This window comes from Plectrocnemia conspersa, unplaced genomic scaffold (assembly GCF_051122295.1).
Source record: "Plectrocnemia conspersa isolate PC_06_02 unplaced genomic scaffold, ASM5112229v1 ptg000011l, whole genome shotgun sequence".
Classification (NCBI taxonomy): Eukaryota; Metazoa; Arthropoda; class Insecta; order Trichoptera; family Polycentropodidae; genus Plectrocnemia; species Plectrocnemia conspersa.
The window spans coordinates 2389359-2410694 of NW_028277175.1; the positions used below are offsets into that span (position 1 = coordinate 2389359).

The 21336-nt window shown below is 31.4% G+C and overlaps 1 protein-coding gene across 4 annotated transcripts in view; it reads right to left on the minus strand.

Moving 5' to 3' along the window:
- Positions 1–21336, minus strand: part of LOC148229129 (uncharacterized) — a 91753-nt gene that overhangs the window by 49439 nt on the left and 20978 nt on the right. For 2 of the 4 annotated variants that reach the window (XR_015811375.1, XM_088197457.1), the window contains exon 3: positions 7586–7902. The exons of the other annotated variants lie outside the window; for them this stretch is intronic. Coding sequence is in view for 1 of the 2 variants with exons in the window: in XM_088197457.1 (XP_088053583.1) it covers positions 7586–7599 (14 nt within the window). In the remaining variant the exon portion in view is untranslated. The remainder of the gene's footprint in view (positions 1–7585; positions 7903–21336) is intronic. 4 annotated transcript variants of the gene reach the window in all.

Genomic DNA, 21336 nt, shown 5'->3' on the forward strand with positions numbered 1-21336 from the left:
ACAAATTAAATTATGAATTCTTATGTGAGTGCATACAGACTTATGGAAGAGAAAATTTATAGATCTTACATTTTAATGGTTAAAAATTACTCCAACTTAGGGGTGGGTACCAATATAAATCGGCAAATGTCATCCGCCGTTCAGTCTTGACTAGAAGTGAGGTCATTTCAGTGAAATCTATTCAGAATCAGAGATATTTATGATTAGAAGAAATTACAAATAGAGTAATTTATTTTATATACATTTTTTGGCGTTTTTTAATCATCTGAAAAAGAGGACCTCCAGATTTATTGTTCCTCTGAACATTTTGGTTGATTAGGAAATATAAGAAATGTAATCAAATCATGAAAGAGTTCTGATATTATTCATGACCATACTGATAAAATTAGTCAGGACCGTCTCAAGATTTATTGCACCCCGAGTTAATAAAATTTCTCTATGACGCAAGTAAACGGGGAAAACTTGACGAATATAGAATGAAGCATACCTTTTCTATAATATACTCAATAAAAATGAAAAATATTTTACTTTATTTTATATATTAGGTACAGCATTATATTATTTTTAAAGATGCATGATTATTTTTTATATCAGACTTGGACCAAATGTGAACTCCACCCCTATCAATGGAATTACAATTTCAATATAAATTATTACTATTGAAACACGAAAATCTCTTTGATTTGCAATGTGTGTGCTTGGTTTAAATGAAAAACAAAATTTATTATCTTTTTGCCTTTTTAGAGACTGCAGATCATCAATCTTTAATAACACACTGCACACGATTTACAGCATCTCGTCCACCAATCAAAAACAAAAACCACAAAGAACACGAAACACCAATTAACGAACTTCCGAGAGTCGCGACGTCCCGGCGACTCGGCGACCTCATTCGAAGGTCCCGAGGAGAAAATTCCCAAAAAAAAGACACCGAAAGGCAGGATCCGAAGAGTAACGACTGACCGGCGAGCAGCGGAGAGCAGTGTTGCCAGGCGGCCCGGCGATAGTTGCCAGTCAGGTCTTTCGGTTCTGTTCAAGGCGAGTTTTTAGGGTCATCGCGCTCTCAGAGTACGTGACGCACCTCCGCCATTGCACATAAGTATAATTACATACACACACGTGTGCAACATGCATATTCGCGGGACACACAGATACACAGATGCGCACGCACTCACAAAGAAGTCGGGCATGGGCATCGCGAATGGGCATACGGCGCACGGGGGACTATTTTTAAACGGCCAATGCAGTTTTTGTGCGGTCCATCTTCCACTCTCGCAACTGAGATCCTTTCGACTGGAACGTTCGATCTGTGCTGAAGATTTAACGTGAAACATCCTCTCGAGCGTCGAGTTACTCCAATATGAAATGAATGCAATTTACGTAACTAAAAAAAGTGCATACATGTCGGATGCTACAATGCCATCTGGCTCTTGAGAGAGTGGTTCTCAATAGTATGTGGTTTAACTTATGAAAAAACAACACGCACAAAGGGTATTTTCATATAAAGCGTAAGACAGAATTCCAAGCCTTCCAAATCCATTTGAGTGAAGTGTGTTACAAATACGAGCTGTAATAAAAAAATAATCAAATGTAGATATAGTTATAATAATCCAATTTTGGATAAAAAAATTTGCATTAAATTTTGCGTTAAGCATGTAGTGCAAATATTGGAGAAGGCGTTTAAAGAGTATGGTATATCTAAACGAAGTGTTTTGAATGGTATAAAAATTTAAAAGAGTTAATAATGGCCACAACATGGGCGGTTTAGCACATCAATCACTGATGTAAATAATATTCGCCAATTCACTGATTAACTCCAGATCGTGGTAATTGGCTGTGGCGGCAATAAGCGGGCGAGCACTAAGCCTCCCTCACGGTAAACAAGTACTATTTTAAATTTAGAATGTTACCTTTATCAACAACAAAAAATATGGACGCGGTCCGCGGGATTCAACATTTTGAGTTTAGTAGTCCGTGAGGTTCGAAAGGTTGCGACTGTAGCGTCAGATGGTGCTCTTGCAGGATTTACCTAGTGGGAGAAAATCAAACGAACCTCGCACTCGATAGGACTATGATTGTCGCGGACCTTTTAAACACTCACTGAAAGAGCTGATATGCTTTATCACGTCACGCGGACCATAGCGTGAACGACAGCGCTATTAACCGAGATGGTTTTTTAAAGCTATTATTTGTTTTTATTGTACTTTTTGAATATCATTTGTACATTCAAATTTATTTTCCGAGAATCAGCAAATAATAAATTTGATTTATTGGCTTCAATTTAAGAAATCGATGCAGTGAAAGATTTAAAATATGCTGAGCAAAATCTACCTTATTAATCTATTAAAGATTTAAATTTTTCTCGTGTAAAAAATTATAAATAAATAAATAATTACATATTTTTAAACCTAGAGGTTGTCAAACGATCAAAATGATTTAATCGTTATCAAACTCTCTTATTTTTGTTAGAATTTGTAGTTTGAAATGAGTCATACTTGATCTTATTATGATAATAATTTAATTACAATTTAAATTTAAAAACTACATATTCAGGTTGATCAAAAGTCACTTTATTGTTTACAAATTTAATATATTTTTCAGGGTTATATATTATTCAATTTTTATTTCAAGAAGCTTAGTAAAAGAGATGATACAAACATTTATTTTTAAGGACGGAACAGCGCAGTCCGTAACGGTTCAGATGTTTCGGGTTCGAGCCCCGCAGCGACATTCGATTTTTTTAAATGCGCTATTAATAAAAAAATCCGATCAGTTCCAGTGATTATAAATTATTATTCAGTCTGGGGGTTCATATGTCGATATTCATTATGCCTAATTGACTTACCCAGTTGGTACAGATTTACCCCGTTGTAACGCATTAAGCTTATGCCTGTCAAGTTACAACAGAAGATTTAAAAATAAAATACATTGCAATAATACCGGTATTGAAAATCCTGGTATTATTGCAATCCCTAGTCAGAACAGTGAGCTTATGAATAACTGCAACGAGTCCTTTTTCGAAGGAAAAAATGAAAGATTTAACCTTACTAAATACACAAACAATTTGTTTTATGGAACAAAATGTTAATTTAAATGCACATACCTCTTAAAATAATTCCCTGTTAAATCGCACCCTACTTTTTTTGTAGAGATATTTGAAAAGAATAAGTGTTTATTAAACCTTGAATAACTATATTTGTGAAGTAATCTGAGCGATAGAGACAGGTATTTTGCATACAGTTGTGGAGAGCGTCAAGATAAAAATGATGGTAAATGTATTTATAATGTATAATTTGTATATATCTATACTATAAAACTGAAAATACACGTGTCTGTAATATTATCGCATTTTAAATGATGAAGAATGACAATTTGACATTTTCATAGCTGCCATTTCTAGACTAACTGTGCTATTTTCAATTTTCAGGTTGAAATTTAAGCTGAACATGGACGTGCTACTGCAATACGTGAAAACAAGATACTACAAATTGTGTAATAAGTTTGTAATATTGGGATGAATAAAAGTAAATATAGTGATAAGGAATAAGTTTGAATCTATCTCTGGTGAAGCTAGTATAGATATAATCTTTATATTGTAAAGAATATAATGTAAAAGATACATACAAAAATGAAATAAATACGAGAAGGTATTTATCTGTTGAATTATATGTAGCCAAATAATTATATATTTGCCACAGAATTCTAAAAAGAGTGTGTCCGTGGGTAAAAAAAGATTCTATCAATAGCTCACATTTTTTTATGCTATGCGTTCATCTACCCTTTGACATATAAACTTGAAAAAAATCGTACGAAGAGCGAACATTAAATACTTTTTTTTAATCAAGTAACCATAAGTGCGGTAAATGGCGTCTTCACATTAATTAAGTACAGCAGCAAACAAAATTGCTGGAGATCATAGCAGCTTCCATTCTAGGTATGTTTATTTTGTTTCACTAATGATTTAGTTGGTCTTGTTTCCATATAATATGTAACCGCATTACATAATTTATGTTTATAAAACAAAACCTTATCAGTCCCACTTCAAAAATATGACACGACCATAATAAGAGATAAGAATAACCGCGAGACATGCGGTCGTCGACGTAGTCTTTGTTCCACCCACCTACGTAGATAGTTTAGCTATAAAGGTAGGTACCTACAGCCTCGATGTGCATTATCGAGCTAGACCCGGGAAATTCCCAGGGGTCGGTTCCTAGTAAAAGGCTCCGAGGCTGAGCTGAGCTGGAGTGCGCATGCGGGCCGCGCATATAGGCTACTGGGTGCATCGAACGGTGCTGTAACAGCAAATTGTACCCATGTATGTACTTACATAAATGTGCATGTACGTGCATATACTGTATAATTAATTCGAGCTGTATACGATTGAATATGTATATATGTATGTAACGTTTTCTCAAAAGAGTTTGTGGATATTTAGAACTTTTTCCATAAGAGTGATGGAAAACCAATCAATACATAATTTCTGAATGTCTCACGTGTAACAAATTGAGTTTTAAATACAACAATAAAGCTATTAGTACATCTTAATCTGTTTATTTAGATAATGCAAGTTAAGTATGTATTCATTTAACTTATCTAACAATATGGGAACGATACAAGTAATGATGAATTTCACATTTACAGTAAGTATATTTCTCTATTTCAACCCTACCTGACATACAACATAAATCCAATGAGTTACAACAGGGTTAATCTGTACCAACTCGGTAAGTCAGTCAAATATAATGAATACCTACAAGTAAATATTAACTACCAGACAAAGTCTAAAATCATCAAGAAAAATTGTGAAAAATATTGGAACAAGCATTTTTTATTATAAAAACAATAAAAAAATTAATTAACCTATAACATACCATAAATAAATAGTACGATTGACTAAATGTAAATTTTCAAAATCACATACTTATATGCGAGAGCAATTCTTCAATCAATTTTTTGAAGAAATTTCTTAATTACTGTATCATATAAATTTTTTCGATTTTGTATTTTTTTATTCTTTCGACATTAGTAAAAGCGCAAAAAGCCTGAGTATTACGAACTGATGTTTTTATGCATTTCAAACATGAGAAGGTATATTTGACTGTTGAAGTACTGACTGGAATGGTGGAGAGCAAGCAACAAAGCTAACAAGCAAGTAACCGTTCTAGCAGAAAAATCTAATAGACTGTATATGGTCATCAATGCATATTTAATTTTGATGAATCAATAATAAGGTTTTTGGGATGTAGTATACGGGCGTCAAAGAGTCGAAGAAGAATATTTAGCTGATTGCGTAGCACCCAAAGTCAAATATAGTGGCGGAAGCGTTATGGTCTGGAATTGAATGACAGCAGAAAGGGTAGAAAACCTGTACACTTGCGAGTGAAGTGTGAATGGTGACATTTATATTTCAATGTTGGAGTACAAAAAAATATGTCCAAGCACAGACCACGCTACCACCCGATTCCAGCAAGATGCAGGGATTGTTTTGCGTCAAAGAGTTTCACGCTTTTAGAATGGCCTACACAGTCACCAGACCTACAGCCTATAGAGCATTTATGGACAAAATTAAAAGGAAAGGTTGCCCAACACAATTACAAATCCAAAATTGCAGATGGAATGGCGAAAATTGTCTACGTCCATCTGCATTATAGTAAACAGTATGCAAAAAAGGATTGCAGCTCTAATTAAAGCTAAGGATGGGCCAACTAAATAAATAAGATTTTTTAGATATAACACATTTATTGGGGTGCCCCATTATTATGGCCATGTCTGTATATATACATTTACATACTGATCATTATTTATTTAAGTGAAATGTGTAAATGTTACAGTTAATGTGTATTTTTTGGTGAAGTTATATTTTCACTAGTGAAGTCCAAATACATTTTCATTTATTTATATTAGCAAAAATATAATTTAACTGATAGACGCTACTGCAATTATATGCTGCTCTTAAATGTCGATGACACTTAATTTGACAGTTGCGAAACGTCCATTCGCTGTTCAAACAAATTTTTATTAGGTCAAATCTAAAATACAAATTATGCCAAATCATCTCTCAGGGGAAAATAAGCGGAAGAAGAAATACAGACAGGCTTTACATCTCATATATTGCTCCATAGAGTGTTTATCAAAGTATATTCTAACACTTTCTGATATAATAGCGTTTGTCAAAGTATATTCAAACCGACTTTTGGGCAATAGGAGGTCGCAGAAACAATTATCCCTTCTCAGAAAGCAAAAATTCACGTCAAAAGCAATAAAATCGTACCGGTGCTGTCGCAATGGGAACGGTAGCATATTAAGATTTTTAAGTAAATCGAAACCGAATTTTGATCTATAGAAAGGCGCAAAAAACAATTATTACCTCCTATTGACCAAAATTCGATTTGAATACACTTAGACTAATACTCTTATATCAAAAATCTGCAGGGATAGCTATCATGTATTTAAAACAGAGTGCGGACCAACCATAAGATCCACATTTCCGCAAAATATCTAAAAAAAATTATAGAACTTAGTAATAAACTACTCATTTCCTTCATTTCGATTAAAAAATTCATGGATATATTTCTATGAGTGCTATTTAACATGGTATTGTTTTGATATGTGTGCATTAAAATAAATACTTTGTCCCATAAAACGATAAGTTTGTGCATTTATATAAAGTAACTATTTTTTTTTAAAGATTTTTTTTCGAAAATTCTAATCTGTTCAACAGTTATACACAATTATTTTATATATTGCTCACTTAAATTGTCTTCAATTTCTATGTTTAGATAAGATTAATTTTTCTATGTATCATTTGTATATTACTTTAGATGAAGTATGATTTGATAAAAGAGTTAACTAGAAATATAAAAAAAAAACACAGGTCGCTCATTTTAAATTTCAAACATTATGCCGGATATGGATTAGTTATGCATAGTCACCAGTGGCAGTGCGCTTATGTAAGCTATGGAAGCGCCGCTTCTCATATGTATAAATAATAAAATAACTATTATAAAAAAAATACAGAGCATGAATAAATACTCGTTAATGATGATTTAAGTCCAAGAACCAAGTATTCTGGTATAAATGTAGAATGTTTATTTTAGTATTTCTATAAATAACCAAATTATTCAAACAATGAAACCATTGCAGATTTAGCCCCGCCTAGGCTACCCGATGTGTAGTTGAGAGTGTATGTGCATGCACAAAGAGCGGTACACGTCCAGACAATAATCCACATACACACATGCACGGGTTTAATCCAGGGCTGGGAGAAGAGGTCAGACCGTTCTCCCGAGCCCTCTGTGGCCTGTCACGCGAAATGCGCCGTGCAAGCATCGATCGCGACTGCAGCACACAAAAGCTCTTCCCACACCACCACGTGTTCGAAGACAGCCGACACCAACCATTTCGACTACGTTTCGCTGACGAGAAGATAATAATTAATATCTATCGTAATTGGCGTCGGTCGTTTCGGTGGCGATAATGACGCGATAAATCGGACGACAACCATAGATTGGGCGCGACTGACATTAAAATACTGATTACACACACACACACATGCACACAATGGAAATTTAGTTTACATTACCGGCACGTAGACATATAACTTTTCCATTGTCCCCGAATATGGATGTGGCAGACACGCGACGCACACGATGCACCAGATTGTGTGTGATGATGTGTCCTTTTCCGTGGTCATTGCAGCACGCGATCCTTGCGAGTTTTCCGGGGCTTCCGTCGAGATACGCGCGTACGCGAGAGGAAGGGGTTCGCCGGCGCGAAAATGTGGAAAAGCGGTGGAATAGTCGCGGGCGTCCGCGACGCCGAGAGTCGCCGGAAGCACTGACCTAAGTTAATGCAGCGCCATACGTGCACGACGCTGTCCCTGCGCTCATGCTTCTCAAACTGCAAAGATTAAATTGCAATGTATCAGATAAAATATGGGTGTTCAATGTTCATTAGTGGGTGCTGTTCCCGAAAATCGTAGAATCCCGGGAATTTTAGAGATTTTGAAAATATCAAAGGAGGACACTAAAAAAAGTCACCTCGGACATCTTTATATTTTATCGTCCCGATTCTTGAAACGTGAATCCCGGAAGTCTGTATTACAAAAAAAAAATTTTCCCGAGATTTTTTCTCGTTGATTTCCCGGGAAGGACCAACAAGTATTAAATTTTTATTTTTAATAAAAATACTACATGGTATACTGGGGATATGTTTAACGTGAATCTCGGGAGTCGTTATCATAAAAAAACATTTCCCGGGATTTTTTTCTCGGGATTTTTTTCTCGTGATTTTTTCCCAGTGATTTCCCAGGAAGGGCCTACTGGTGTTATTTTTATTATTTTTTTATAAAACTCCTACAAGGTATTCTAGGATGTTTATCATCCCGGTTTCTTAAACGTGAACCCCAGGAGTTGAAATTATATAAAAATATTTTTTTTTTATATGAGGACGACTTATTGGAGGAATTCCTTCCTCGCAACACAGAAATGCCTTCCATTACAGGAACTCACTTTGAATTTCAAAAAGCTTTACACCAAATCACTATTTCAGTGATTAAATGAACAAATCTTACACTTTTGGAAACATTATTTTCACATCGTGACCTGCCTCGAGATTATCGATAAAGCATGGAATGTGGTTACCAAAAGAACCCTCAATTATATTTAAATAAACTGTGGCCTAATCGCGTTGACGGGTTTGCTCATGAACGGGAGCTGAAAATTGTCGATGAAAATATTTCCTTGGGCAATAATATAGGACAAGAAGTGAATGAGGACGATATTCAAGAGTCGGTGAAGTAACATGGCCAGGAGCTGATTATCGGAGAATTAATAGATCTGCATCGCACGCAACGGCATAAGGCTTCAGAGGAGATCTCGTCTGAGGAGTAAGAGAAAGTCAGAGAAAATCCTCACTTCTAATAAGATAAAGGGATATCTGTAAAATATCACAATTTCGCCAAATCCTCAAAAGGAGGTAAAATCAGATATCATTGGATAGGTTCATAGATAAAATTCCACGAAAAGAAAAAGATTTCACTGAACTATCACTAATTCTGATATAAATAATTATTAAATTAATTTATTTTATATCAAAAAATGTTCTTTGTATTATTTATTTTTATATAACTATTTTTGGGTTTTGGAACGAATCAACTCAGATTTTTTATATATTTATATATAAAAAATCTGAGTTGATATATAATATAATATTTCTTATGGGGGGGAAATTGCTTTGGTATACGAGCATGCTTTCGGAACGAATTATGCTTGTAAACCGAGGTTTTACTGTCTATGTTATTAATTATAAACTATCATACTATATTAATTTTATTTTTATCATTCATCACGATATTCATCCGTGTGATTAGAAAAATCTAACCTAGCCTAATCTATGTTGATCGGTCGGAACTGTAATTATATAGTAATCACCAATACGCCTAGACACAATAGAAATTAAAAGAAAAGCTAGGGTCCAATATGAAATTGGAGCACGGGTCTTTCAGGTATTAATCATTGACCTATACCGCTGTATGTATAAATACTAAAATGTTATGATTAATTGGGAAATACAAGAAATGTACACAAATCTATAAAGAACTCTGATAATATCATTAACAAAGGCAACAACAAATTAATTATATACAGGACTAACAGATAATCAAGCATAAAATATTTTTTTTATTTATATGTGCATTTTTTTATTTATATTTATCTTCTCACTATTATTAAAAATAAGATCGCTCATATATAATACAATAAATATAAAGTTCCAAAATGTACGAAACACGATGACCAACATGATTGAATAATTAAAAAAAATCATTCAGATGTAATCTATACTGATTTTGAAAACGTTTTTGATAACGAAAATGTTTTTTTGGGTTTTCACAAAAAAATATTATTGTGAATGTGTTCAAAGTATGCTTATATAAGTCGTCTGAATATATTTTCCAATAAGGAATTCATCAAGGTTCTAATATCGGCCCATTAATGCTTATTCACTGTTCTGTTCACATTTGATGTTGAAAATCTATGTGCGTGGTCATCCGCCAACAGATTTCCGATGAGCATCAAACATTTTATTTCATGACCTTTTCTAGAATGAGAACACCATGTATTTTTTATAAAAAATGGACAACAAAGTGCTTCGTCGCTTGAAAATAAAAACCGATTTAGATATCCTATTTTAAGAAGACTACAGATTCTGAATGCCTCAAATATGGGACTTGTCTTACGATAAGCGTATCAACTGAGGAGCTCAATGGCACTGTGTGCCTTGTATGATCAGCTATTGTGCTACGTAATATCTTGAGCATGGTTCTCTAGTCAGTTGACAAATAATATAACCGATTCATTTTTGATAGAAAAGGTTTTTAAAATACTCTGGAAGCTCGATTTACTTAAGGCATAATTCGTTCCGGAAACGTGTTCGTGATCCAAAACACTCGTATATCAAAGAAAATTTCCGCATAAAAAATAAAATGAGCTAGGACCTATCACGATTCATAGCAACAACATTTTGGAGAGAGAGAAAAGAAACATCGGCTCAGTTGTGATCAAGTGACCCAATACGTACTGCTCGTATAGCAAGACATCGCTTATAAATCAAGTTGCTCGTATTTCGAAACAATCACAAATCCAATTGTTATACTAGTACTTGTACACGCAGAAATATAAACTTTATCCATTTTTATTTCTCATAAAATTCCTATTAGATATGCTGGGATATGATTCCCTCGAGTCGTGTCGACGAGTGTACTTGGGAAAGCACTTCTTTAACCTGCTACTATAGAATATACACAATCCATCTATTATGGAAAACTAGCCTTTAATGTTACAATTTATGTTTAGGTTCCATTGTCTTGAAGCTGTAAATAAATATAAAATATCGTAACTCAGATTGCTATGATTTTTTAATAAGGCTATTTTTAATAATATCTTATTAGTTCACTAATAAGATATCGATTTAATATTGAGTTATTCTAAGAAACGCTAACAAAAACGCTAGATTTCGAGCGCAATCTAGGAAGGCCTAGATTTTAGTCTATATAATTTATATATAAAATAAAATAATCAATTATGTAGCAAAATCGAGTTATTCAGATCACAGTATTTCGGATGAAAATACAATTTTATTCAAAAGATAATTGTGCGATTGATTTATTCATGAAGCGTGAAATTGAAAATATCGTAGTGACATTGGCTTTTTTAATTTTTGGATTTCGCCTCTAACCAAAATACAAAAAAATTTAATAACGTTTATCAAAGCTCATATTTAAGCCCTTGAAGTGATTTGATTTGCAATTTATGTACCCTAAAAAACTTGTACAATAATACAGGAAATATTTAATTAGTTTGTTTTAATAATAAATAACACCTTATTTACTATACAAACATTTTTTACATAACCTAAAGTCAAGCTCATTAGCATCAACTCTTCTAAAAAACACACACCCACTAATCTCATTGATACTTACAACGTCGATAAAAATCTCGCACATTTACACCTGTCGTCGGAAATTAGCTCACCTGTCTGTCGTCCGATTAACATATGCACATAACCAACACGCGAGCATAATATCCCGAGAACTTCGCCTCGGGCTCGATTGTTACGTAACTGACAGTTTGAGAACTGGCGGCGCGTCCGCTGCAGTCGATACGGAGCGCTCCCCACCACCGAGAGCCGCCGCCCCCGGCGACTGCGCCCTTGGTTTCCCGGGACAAAGGGACCTCAGATAACGCGGTTCGCGATTGCGATGAAAATTTAGTTCGACTGATGGGTTTGAATGAAGTCAACGGAAAAATTATCCGCCATCGCTGCGTGAAAAATGATGGTAGCGAATTATAAAGTCAGACGTGTTTATTTTCTCATTTTGTTTATTTGTTCAATGAGCCAAATTTAGCTCTTGATTAGAGAATTTTAAAAACCATTTTTGTACATTCGAATTTTAATTAATAATCACGATTTCATTGATGATATTAGAAAAACTTCGTAAAACTTAATCTGTAATGATCGAACGAAACTATAATGATTAAATAATTACTAATTCAAATTACCCAAACACGTAAGAATTCATATGAGAACGTTTAGATTATTTTTCTTTCATGTTTATTTTTGGGTATGGTTCTTCTTAATCTACATCCTGATTTTTATACACACGTTCATTCGACTACATCACTAATAATCTCACTATTGATGATTCTAAATTCATGAGTTGTTGGAACAATATCTTAAGGATCATTTTTTTATGACAAAATTTGATGACAAAAAAATATAATTCAAACCTAGGACCGAAAATGAGGTTAAAGGGTAGGTAAAATTATGCACCTGCCGATTTTAAGGGAGGGGCTTAAAATTGTCTCTCTGTGGCCCTGCTCATATAGGTGTATATTATACATAAATATAGTAAATTCTTATAAAATTAACTACGGTATTATCTGGCAATGATTATGTACAATGGGACTTTTTATACAAAAAAATGAGCAAGCAAAATCACAAAGATTTTTGAGATGGTGCAATAAAATTTAAGTTCATAAAATAAAATATGCAATATATGACAAAGTAACTAAGACAGGTTTTGTTTAGGTGCAGTATTTAAATATATTTTTCAGTTGTATCAAAAACTTAACCTTATATCTATTCGCGGTAAACATTAATTTATGAAACTATTTACGAAACTAATATTAAATTATGAAACTTAGTAAAATAAAATAATAATATGGTTACATAGTTTTTAATTAAAAATCCGTAGATTCCAAAATTATTTCCAGAAAGGATTGACTAAGAAAATTAAAAAACCTGTTATGGCAAAGGAATATACAAGAAAAATTATTAAGGTTTAAAGTTTTTGTTCTTAAATTTTAACCACTAATATTTTATTTTTGATTTAACTTTGTTCTATTAAAATAACTGTTATTAACATTAAAATAAATATAAGCCAACAGGTTCTCTACCTAAAATATGTTTATAAATTTAATCATTAATTAAAAAAAACTACTGAAAACATAGTTGATGATGATAAAACACAAAAATGTACATTATATATTTAATATATAGCATGCCAGCATATTTTTGTAGGAAAACGTTAAATTTAAAATAAGTACGAAATACTGTCATTATAATCAAAATATAACTTCTGATCACGACGAACAAACTTAAATGTTTTTTAAGAGATTGCAGTGATAAAAAAATAGTAAGCAACATAAAATATTTTTAGAATAAGAGCTATATAATTTACAACCGAATTAATTCAAGAACAAGAGTGGAATAAATTGTCCAGATTAATATTCTAACCCTTTACGATTTTTGAGAATGTATAATTATCAGAATAGCCCAGAATCAATCATATTTACGAAATGTAGACAAACAATTACCTTCTTATCTAACGTTCAAGCTAAAATTAATCACTATACACATTTATGAATCCGCTCTATAGAGCTTATGGTCATCGTGATCTTAAATCAATATTTAATAAGAACAGCATTTCTAACAACAAAATTTTAAATTGCAATATCCAAAATATAATCAAACCTATTTTAACATGTGCTTGCTCGGTGAGGAGTAGCAGCACCAATAATACAAATGCAATCATTTACAATATATATTTTTATACTAATATTTAAAAGCAAATACCATATATTATCTTCACAAAAAAAATACTATTAAAATATTTCGCGTAACCACACTAATCTATTAATGTTAAAAACTACGATAAAAACAACTTAAAATTTAAATATATTGGTTTAGAGGTAAAAAAACACATTTCAGTGGTTCTATTGCAGTTTTTGCCGTTAAATTGTAACTACTTTTTTTTATTTTCTATGTAACTCTATTTTATTAGAATAAATGTGCATAACCCAACATGTTTTCTACCTATAAGTATATTTGTAAATTAAATCATTATATTAAAAAAAAGTCGAGAGATGTAAATGAGCTTATGGAATGTATGTTCAGCAAATAATGCTACTATAAATCTAGAGAAATAGTTTAATAAAATAGACATATTTTATATAATATGTACATATGTTTATATAAATTTATAAAATAGGAATAGTATTAGTAATTAAATACAGATTATAAAAATAGTAAAATACAAATATTTGCGGACGATACTTTAATTTATAATTGTTATTATTATTAAGTATTTGATGATTCAAATAATGAATCAAAAAAAGTAGTTGAAGGATTATGATTAATAATTATAAATCTTAGATAGTTAGAGATAATTAAAATAGAGAATTTAACGAGTTTTTTATAGATAACCAATTTTATTTTATGGATTAGATTGTAGTTAAGTAATTAAATTCACTTTAATTATGTAATTTAAAAATATGTAAAGTACTCTATACATTTTTTATATTTACATATAAAAACATAGTATTATATCGCAATATTTTAAATAATGCACAACGATATAATACGTGTTTAATGGAGCATATAAAACAATCAGAATATTTTTTTTAATTTAAAAAATATTAATTTTCAATGTAATAATAAGTGTATTTATAACTAAATATAAATACATTTACTACAGAAAATATATTATGAGATGAAATACGACTAAGAAAATATATATTTATTAGTAACCCTAAGATAATTTACAGAAGTGAAAATTAAACGATTTCTGAATAGAATAAAGAAACACTTCAGTATATAATACTCAAGATTTTTAATTTAAAATTAGTTATGTCATTATAGTTTTACATTAACTATAAATTAATTAGTATAAATATTATATTTTTTATCTAATGACTGCTTATTGAAATAAAATGAAAGAATCTTTAAATGTTTATTGATCCATAACAGCTAAATAGCATAATCCTCTATGGGCATAAAGAAACGATCAAAAAAATTTTTACAAAAAAAATCCTACTGCTTAATTTTTATTTTCCATAACTGCAGATTTTTAAAATCTATACATTTTTAATTTAGCATTTTCTTCAGTAGTGAAAACTGCAGCGTAATGAATTATAAGAGTGGAAATTAAAGACATCTAAAATTTGCTTAATAATTATGAAATGAATATATAACTTGCAGTTTTTGGATACTCATCTAACGGTAAATTGCTGCTTATTAAAATAAAATGAAAAAATCTTTCATTTTAGATGGATTGATAACAGTTACGATAAATAGAAAATTGCGAACATAAAGACACAATAAAATACTTTTGATAATCTATCTTTTAAAGCACTCAAGTTTTTTTTAAATTGAATACAGTTTTTCAAAATTTATATATTTTTAGTTTAACATTTTCTTCAATATTAAAATAGCACTGAAACGATTTACAGGAATGGAAATTAAAGACATATAAGATTTGCTTAATAATTATGGAATGCGTATATGAAGATTTTTAACTTGTAAAGATAGTGTATGGGATACTCATTTAACGGTAGATTGATGCTTATTAAAATAGCATGAAAAATATTTGATTTTAAATGAATTGAGCTTTGTGCACATAAAGAAACGACCAACATACTTTTAATAAAAAAATCTATTTTTTTAACTGCAGTTCTTAAGATCTACCTTTTTTAATTTAGCATTTTTTTCAATTGTAAAAACTGCACCGCAGTGGCATGGCTATGTGGGGGCGGAGGGAGCGGGCCGCCCCGGGCGGCACTTGCTTGGGGGCGGCATATTCGTGCTGGAATCGTCTAGTGTGTTTCTTAACCCTTAATAAACTAAAATTTATGTAAATCCACGAATAGCAAGAGCTTAATAATAATCAATTTATTATTTTAAGAAATGCTGATTTTATGACCCTGCAAGAAAATGTATGGGGGGGGTGGCAATTTTAAGGATTGCCCCGGGCGGCACATACCCTAGCTACATCACTGCTGCACCGCAATGAATAACAGGGGTTTAATTTAAAGACAACTAAGATTTACTTAATAATTATGGAATGAATATACGAATGAATTTGGAATACGCATTTAACGGTAGTGTATTAACAGAACATGAACGATCTTCCATTTTATATGGATCGCTAACAGCTAATATGCATTATTTAACAATTTTTCAGATATGATGAGTCATTTGAGTCAATTCAAATTTATCTCCAAGGGCGGAAGTTATTTGTTACTCAACCTATTAATTATAATTATGTTTTTCTCATATAGTAGATTATTTTTATCATACACTCACTATCTATGTTATATTATGTTATGAAAAATTCCGACCGGAAACTACCAAAATAAAAACTTTAAACGTTATTTATCACTTTTTTAAACTCGGCGGCACAAGACCGCGTTTATACATATATTTACTACCTTTTTTCGGATCGGAAGCAATATTCCGAGCGGTGGCCCGAGAAATTTGCAGTTCTTCTTCTTGGACCCCAGCCAAAGACTTTCAGCAATGTTAGTGAATAAAAATAACTTATACAGAGCGATGGGTACACGCGCCTTGGCCGCGTTAGCCGGACCGTCCCAAAATTTATGCATTGTGAAAAATTGCTACATCCACAGCGATCAAGCGAGTGAGGAAAGAAATTAACCAAACGGCGCAACAAAGTGCCATAAAGTACTCCATTGGACGGATGGTGCAAAAAGGTGAGATAAATCTGGAACGGGAGTGTTCCACGTCAGATATATCACGGCATGACGATCGTTTCGTGCGAGTACGTTTCTCGATTCGGTCACACACCACCATACGATGAGGTCAGCGATTTCACGCCTTGTTATTGGTCCTTGCGATCATGGCATGACATTTGAGGCATGCTGCCAAATATTTTGGGGGTATGCATCTGCTCATGTTAATACCCGAGATAGATTTGCTGTCTTGGGCAAATTCAGTAATTTGTTCTTGTGCGAAGCTTAAAAACTAATGTCTTTTTCTCTCTCCTATTTTTAGATACTATTACACATATACATATATACAATACAATACCAAAATACACAAGTCATAATATACGAATTATCTTAGATAAGCATAATTATATTACCAGTTTAGTTACCTTGGGGTTATGACAAATTCACTAACCTAATAAGTAGATATATAAAATTGAAAATCATGTGATTCTTAAGCGAAATATGCTTTAAATTAATTGAATTATAATATGCAGTCAAAATTACAATACAAACGGCCAAGTTAAAAATAATACATAGTTTTCCAATTTCAGCTTCAATCAATTGATGAAAAAGGAAAGGAAAATGTATTTCATCAATATTATAAAAACACCTTATTTAGATTCAGGAAACCCAATTAATTTATTAAACATTAAACCATTTATTTAATCAAATGTATACAGGTGGAAAAATATTACTGAACTGAAATTGTATGCTAAGCATTTTATACAGTAAATACACAAAAAATGCAAAGAGCTATTTGCCACAAAATGCAAAATTCAATAATAAAAATCTTAAAATTTGAATTCCATTTTAATTACATTACAAGCAAATAATAATATCCTTAGAGTTTATAAATTAATTTCAAATCTTTATACTCTACTTGGTGATCGCGAATGCCACAAGATCACCGGTGTACACATTTTTTAATATATTACATACACGCTGTTTTTTTACAATTAAGTGTTAGTTTTTAGATAACATTTATAGACGTGCATATTTCTAATCGTAGATGAAAATAGTGGCGGATTACTCAATAATCGCATGAAGCGCGCGCTTGTGGCCTTAAAAATAATTTATATATAACACACATATTTTCAATCACCTTTAAATGTTGAGACAAACTAAACTACGGATTTCCTTTGTACGGTTGTATATGTACATACAACTTGTGAAAGAAACAAGTTATAGATTTTACATATTAATGATTAAAAAGTTACTACAATTTAGGGGTGGGTACCGTTATAAATAAGCAAACGTCATCCACTTAACCAATTATTGAGTTCCTTGAGAGAATTTCCATTGGAGTACAATCACTTTTCAAATTAGTTTTCTACCTGAATTTTGTTACAAACGTTCCAACGGGTTTCTAATTTTCTATCAGTGGCGGATTAGCCCATAAGCTCACGAGGCCTCCAGATCTAGTGGGGCCTCAAAAATAATTTATACATAACCTAGGTATTTTTTTTTATGTTGAGACAAACAAAACTATGGAATCCTTTGTTTTATTTTAGATAAATGTCTTAACATGAACAAGGATTTCCTCTTTCTTCTAAATCAAAGGAATTCATTTATAATGTTTATAAATTTGTGAAGAATGAAAGTGAAAACGGTTTTTTAATTAGTGTCGTGGAGTAGGCTATACATAGTTTAAACAAGTGCAGTATATAGTTGCTAAAGTGATTAGTATCACGATGAAGTTACTTCGAAATATGTTTACTTTGAATTATATAACTCCAATTTTATATATTTGGTATAATTTTAATGATATGTCTTGATTTGAATATAAAAAACATTATTTTTCTTAAGTTTTTTGTTTGATTTTATAATTTTTTGGATACATATAATATATCATAATCGTATTACCACATGTCAATTTATTATACTTAAAATTGTTTAAAAAAAATACAAAAATAAATTTGTTAAAATGCAAAATAAAAAAAGCTATAACGGAACGGAAAACCGTCGAATTCAGTAATTACGAGACATAATCGTATGTGGTGCTCCTATTGCTTCGCATTCCAAAGCCAGATATTAAGAGATTCGTGGACTTTAAATTAACGTAAAGTGTGAATTATTTTGTTATCGAATTAGATGACAACGCTTTATATATATTTTAAAATAATACAATATAAGCACTCGACACGATATTCACAACTCGCAGAAAAGTTGGAACGTCTTAATCGGAAGTTTCATTACAAGGCAACGCTAGAAGAGTTGAGCACATTGTGAGTGACATCAATGGCAATGAATATAGTTTTAAGTGGGATTTGTTTAAAATTCTCTCGACACTAGGGCTTTTCTATGATTTTCCCGTAGCTTCCTATGGCAAATTAAAGCGGATACTTTTTTTATTTAATTGTATATATTGAAGTTATTTTTAGATACATAAATCATAATCGTATTACCCCATGCCAATTTATTATACTTTAATTTGTTTTAAAAAAAAATATAACAATAAATTTGTTAAAACAAAATACAAGAAATAAGCATAGAATATTTCTGTGAGTAAATTTTATGTATTACTTTTGAGGACATCGCAAATGATGAAAACAACTTGTTATTATCAGGGATGTCATTTTAATAGGGGATGGGGGCAAACGGTTCATTTTCCTCCCTCCTTGAATTTGGCCAAAAAGGCATGTATTTTTTTGAATTTTAGTCTCGAAACTATTCCGAAAATATTTTTTAAAATATGTAATTTTAGTAAAATTACATTGAAATACATTTTCACCGTTAGATATACATATTTTTACCAGTGAAAATATAATTTATTTGGCAGGTGCTAGTAAAATTATATGATTTCAACTATTCCATACATAGTAATATATACGTTTACACACTTATCATTATTTATTTACATGCGATATAAAAATGTTTCAGTGAATTTGTATTTTCACTAGTAGATACATATATACATATTTTATTCGCGAAAATATAATATAACTGACAGGTGCTAGTAAAATTATATGCTACTTTAAAATATCGGTAACGAGCGTTCCCACCGCGATGGCGCCGACACGATTTTATTGCTTTTGGCGTGGATTTTTTACTTCTGAGAAGTGATAATTGTTTTTTGCGCTCTCCTATTGGTCAAAATTTGGCTTGGATATGCTTCATTTGATTCTCACTTATTGTATATCGTAATATTGTTATAAAAAGTCAAATATGAACACTAGATAACCGAACGTTTCTACTGCGACGGCACGATTTTATTGCTTTTGCCGTGAATACTAAACAGGGACATGATTTGAGAGGGGGCGGGGCAGGTGGTTTATAATTTTATTCGTTATTATAATATAAAACGATCAAGACAATTGTAACCGTCTTAAATAAATAAACTATAGTTTACAAAGTATACAATCATGAAGCATGAAACCTACGATTTTGTATATAAATATTTATATTGTGATATATTACAAATATAAATATAATATTTGCATATTATAATCTAGCATTCAAAACATAAAGTAAATACAAGTTAATTGTAGCATAAAGGTACATTTTTCTGAAAACGTCAAGGTGTTATTAACATTACGCAAAGTTGTATCCTGAAGGCTTAAAATAATCTGGCAATGGATCAATTTGTAATGTGAATGTTAGTTTGAATTATATGGTGTAGTTAAAATCGCCAGTAAAACTAAAAGCACTCATCATCCAAACAAATCATTCTGAAAAAATGTTTCTCTTATCTTACATTTAAAAATAAAACTCGACGAGTAAATACCTACAATAATTCTAAATGTACAGTTTGACATTTTCACTAGATAAACATCTCCCGTGTTACGCCTTCCCACGCGTAAAATAAGATAATACTTTAAATAATAAAAAATCGCACTTCTTAAACACAGTAAGTTGTATTTATAAATAAATTTTCACAATACGTACGCAAATTTATATACCTATAAAGAAAAAAGTATGTAACAAATCAAGGTGGTCATTGCTAATATTCTGCTGGCGCCGGCCTCGATATAACCGGATTTTTAATACACATTTTTTATCGTATCAATAAAAAATATAAATATTTAATTATAATAATTATTAAAGTATAGAATGCGGCAAATGTATAATTATTAATATTTTTTATTAAATAAAAATGTATGCTATGATTCAACAACTCATTGATGAACGATAATAGTAAATATCTACATGACGAAATAAAATTATCAACTAATATGCAGTTATTTCGTTAAAATATAATTAGTTAATATTGTATCCCACTGTTTTATGCATAGCTACTCTTTAGGACCCTACTTAAGAACTAGCGCTCTTTAGCATCATCGTTTCTCCAAACACAGAAAATTACTTTTAAAAAAATGAGAGTTTAAATATCTTAAGAGCTAATAATTTATTTGGCTGAGCAGCAGGAAATTACATTAACATTTAAAAGAGTATACAAAACGGTACTTCATAGATATTTTAAATCAAATGACGAGAAAACCAGGACAAAAAAATATTAATAGAAATTTTTCTCAACGAAAAAACCGGCCCTCAGCTTTGGAAGTTAGCCTTTGCTGCATATATCATACAATTTCTTACCGAATTTAAATTAAAAGTACAAGGAAAAAAAGTACTTATATATGAAACTTACACTGAATGAATTACTTTTTTTTGAGCTTACTTAAATTTTGCTTTCTGGGCCCCCGAGCTTAAAATATTTACGATCTGGCTCTTCAAAAAAAAAAAAATTTTTACGGCCCATGTTCATAGCAATTTATTTGTAATTTTCTACCTTGAATTTAAAAAAAAATTGGAGGTGATCTAACTG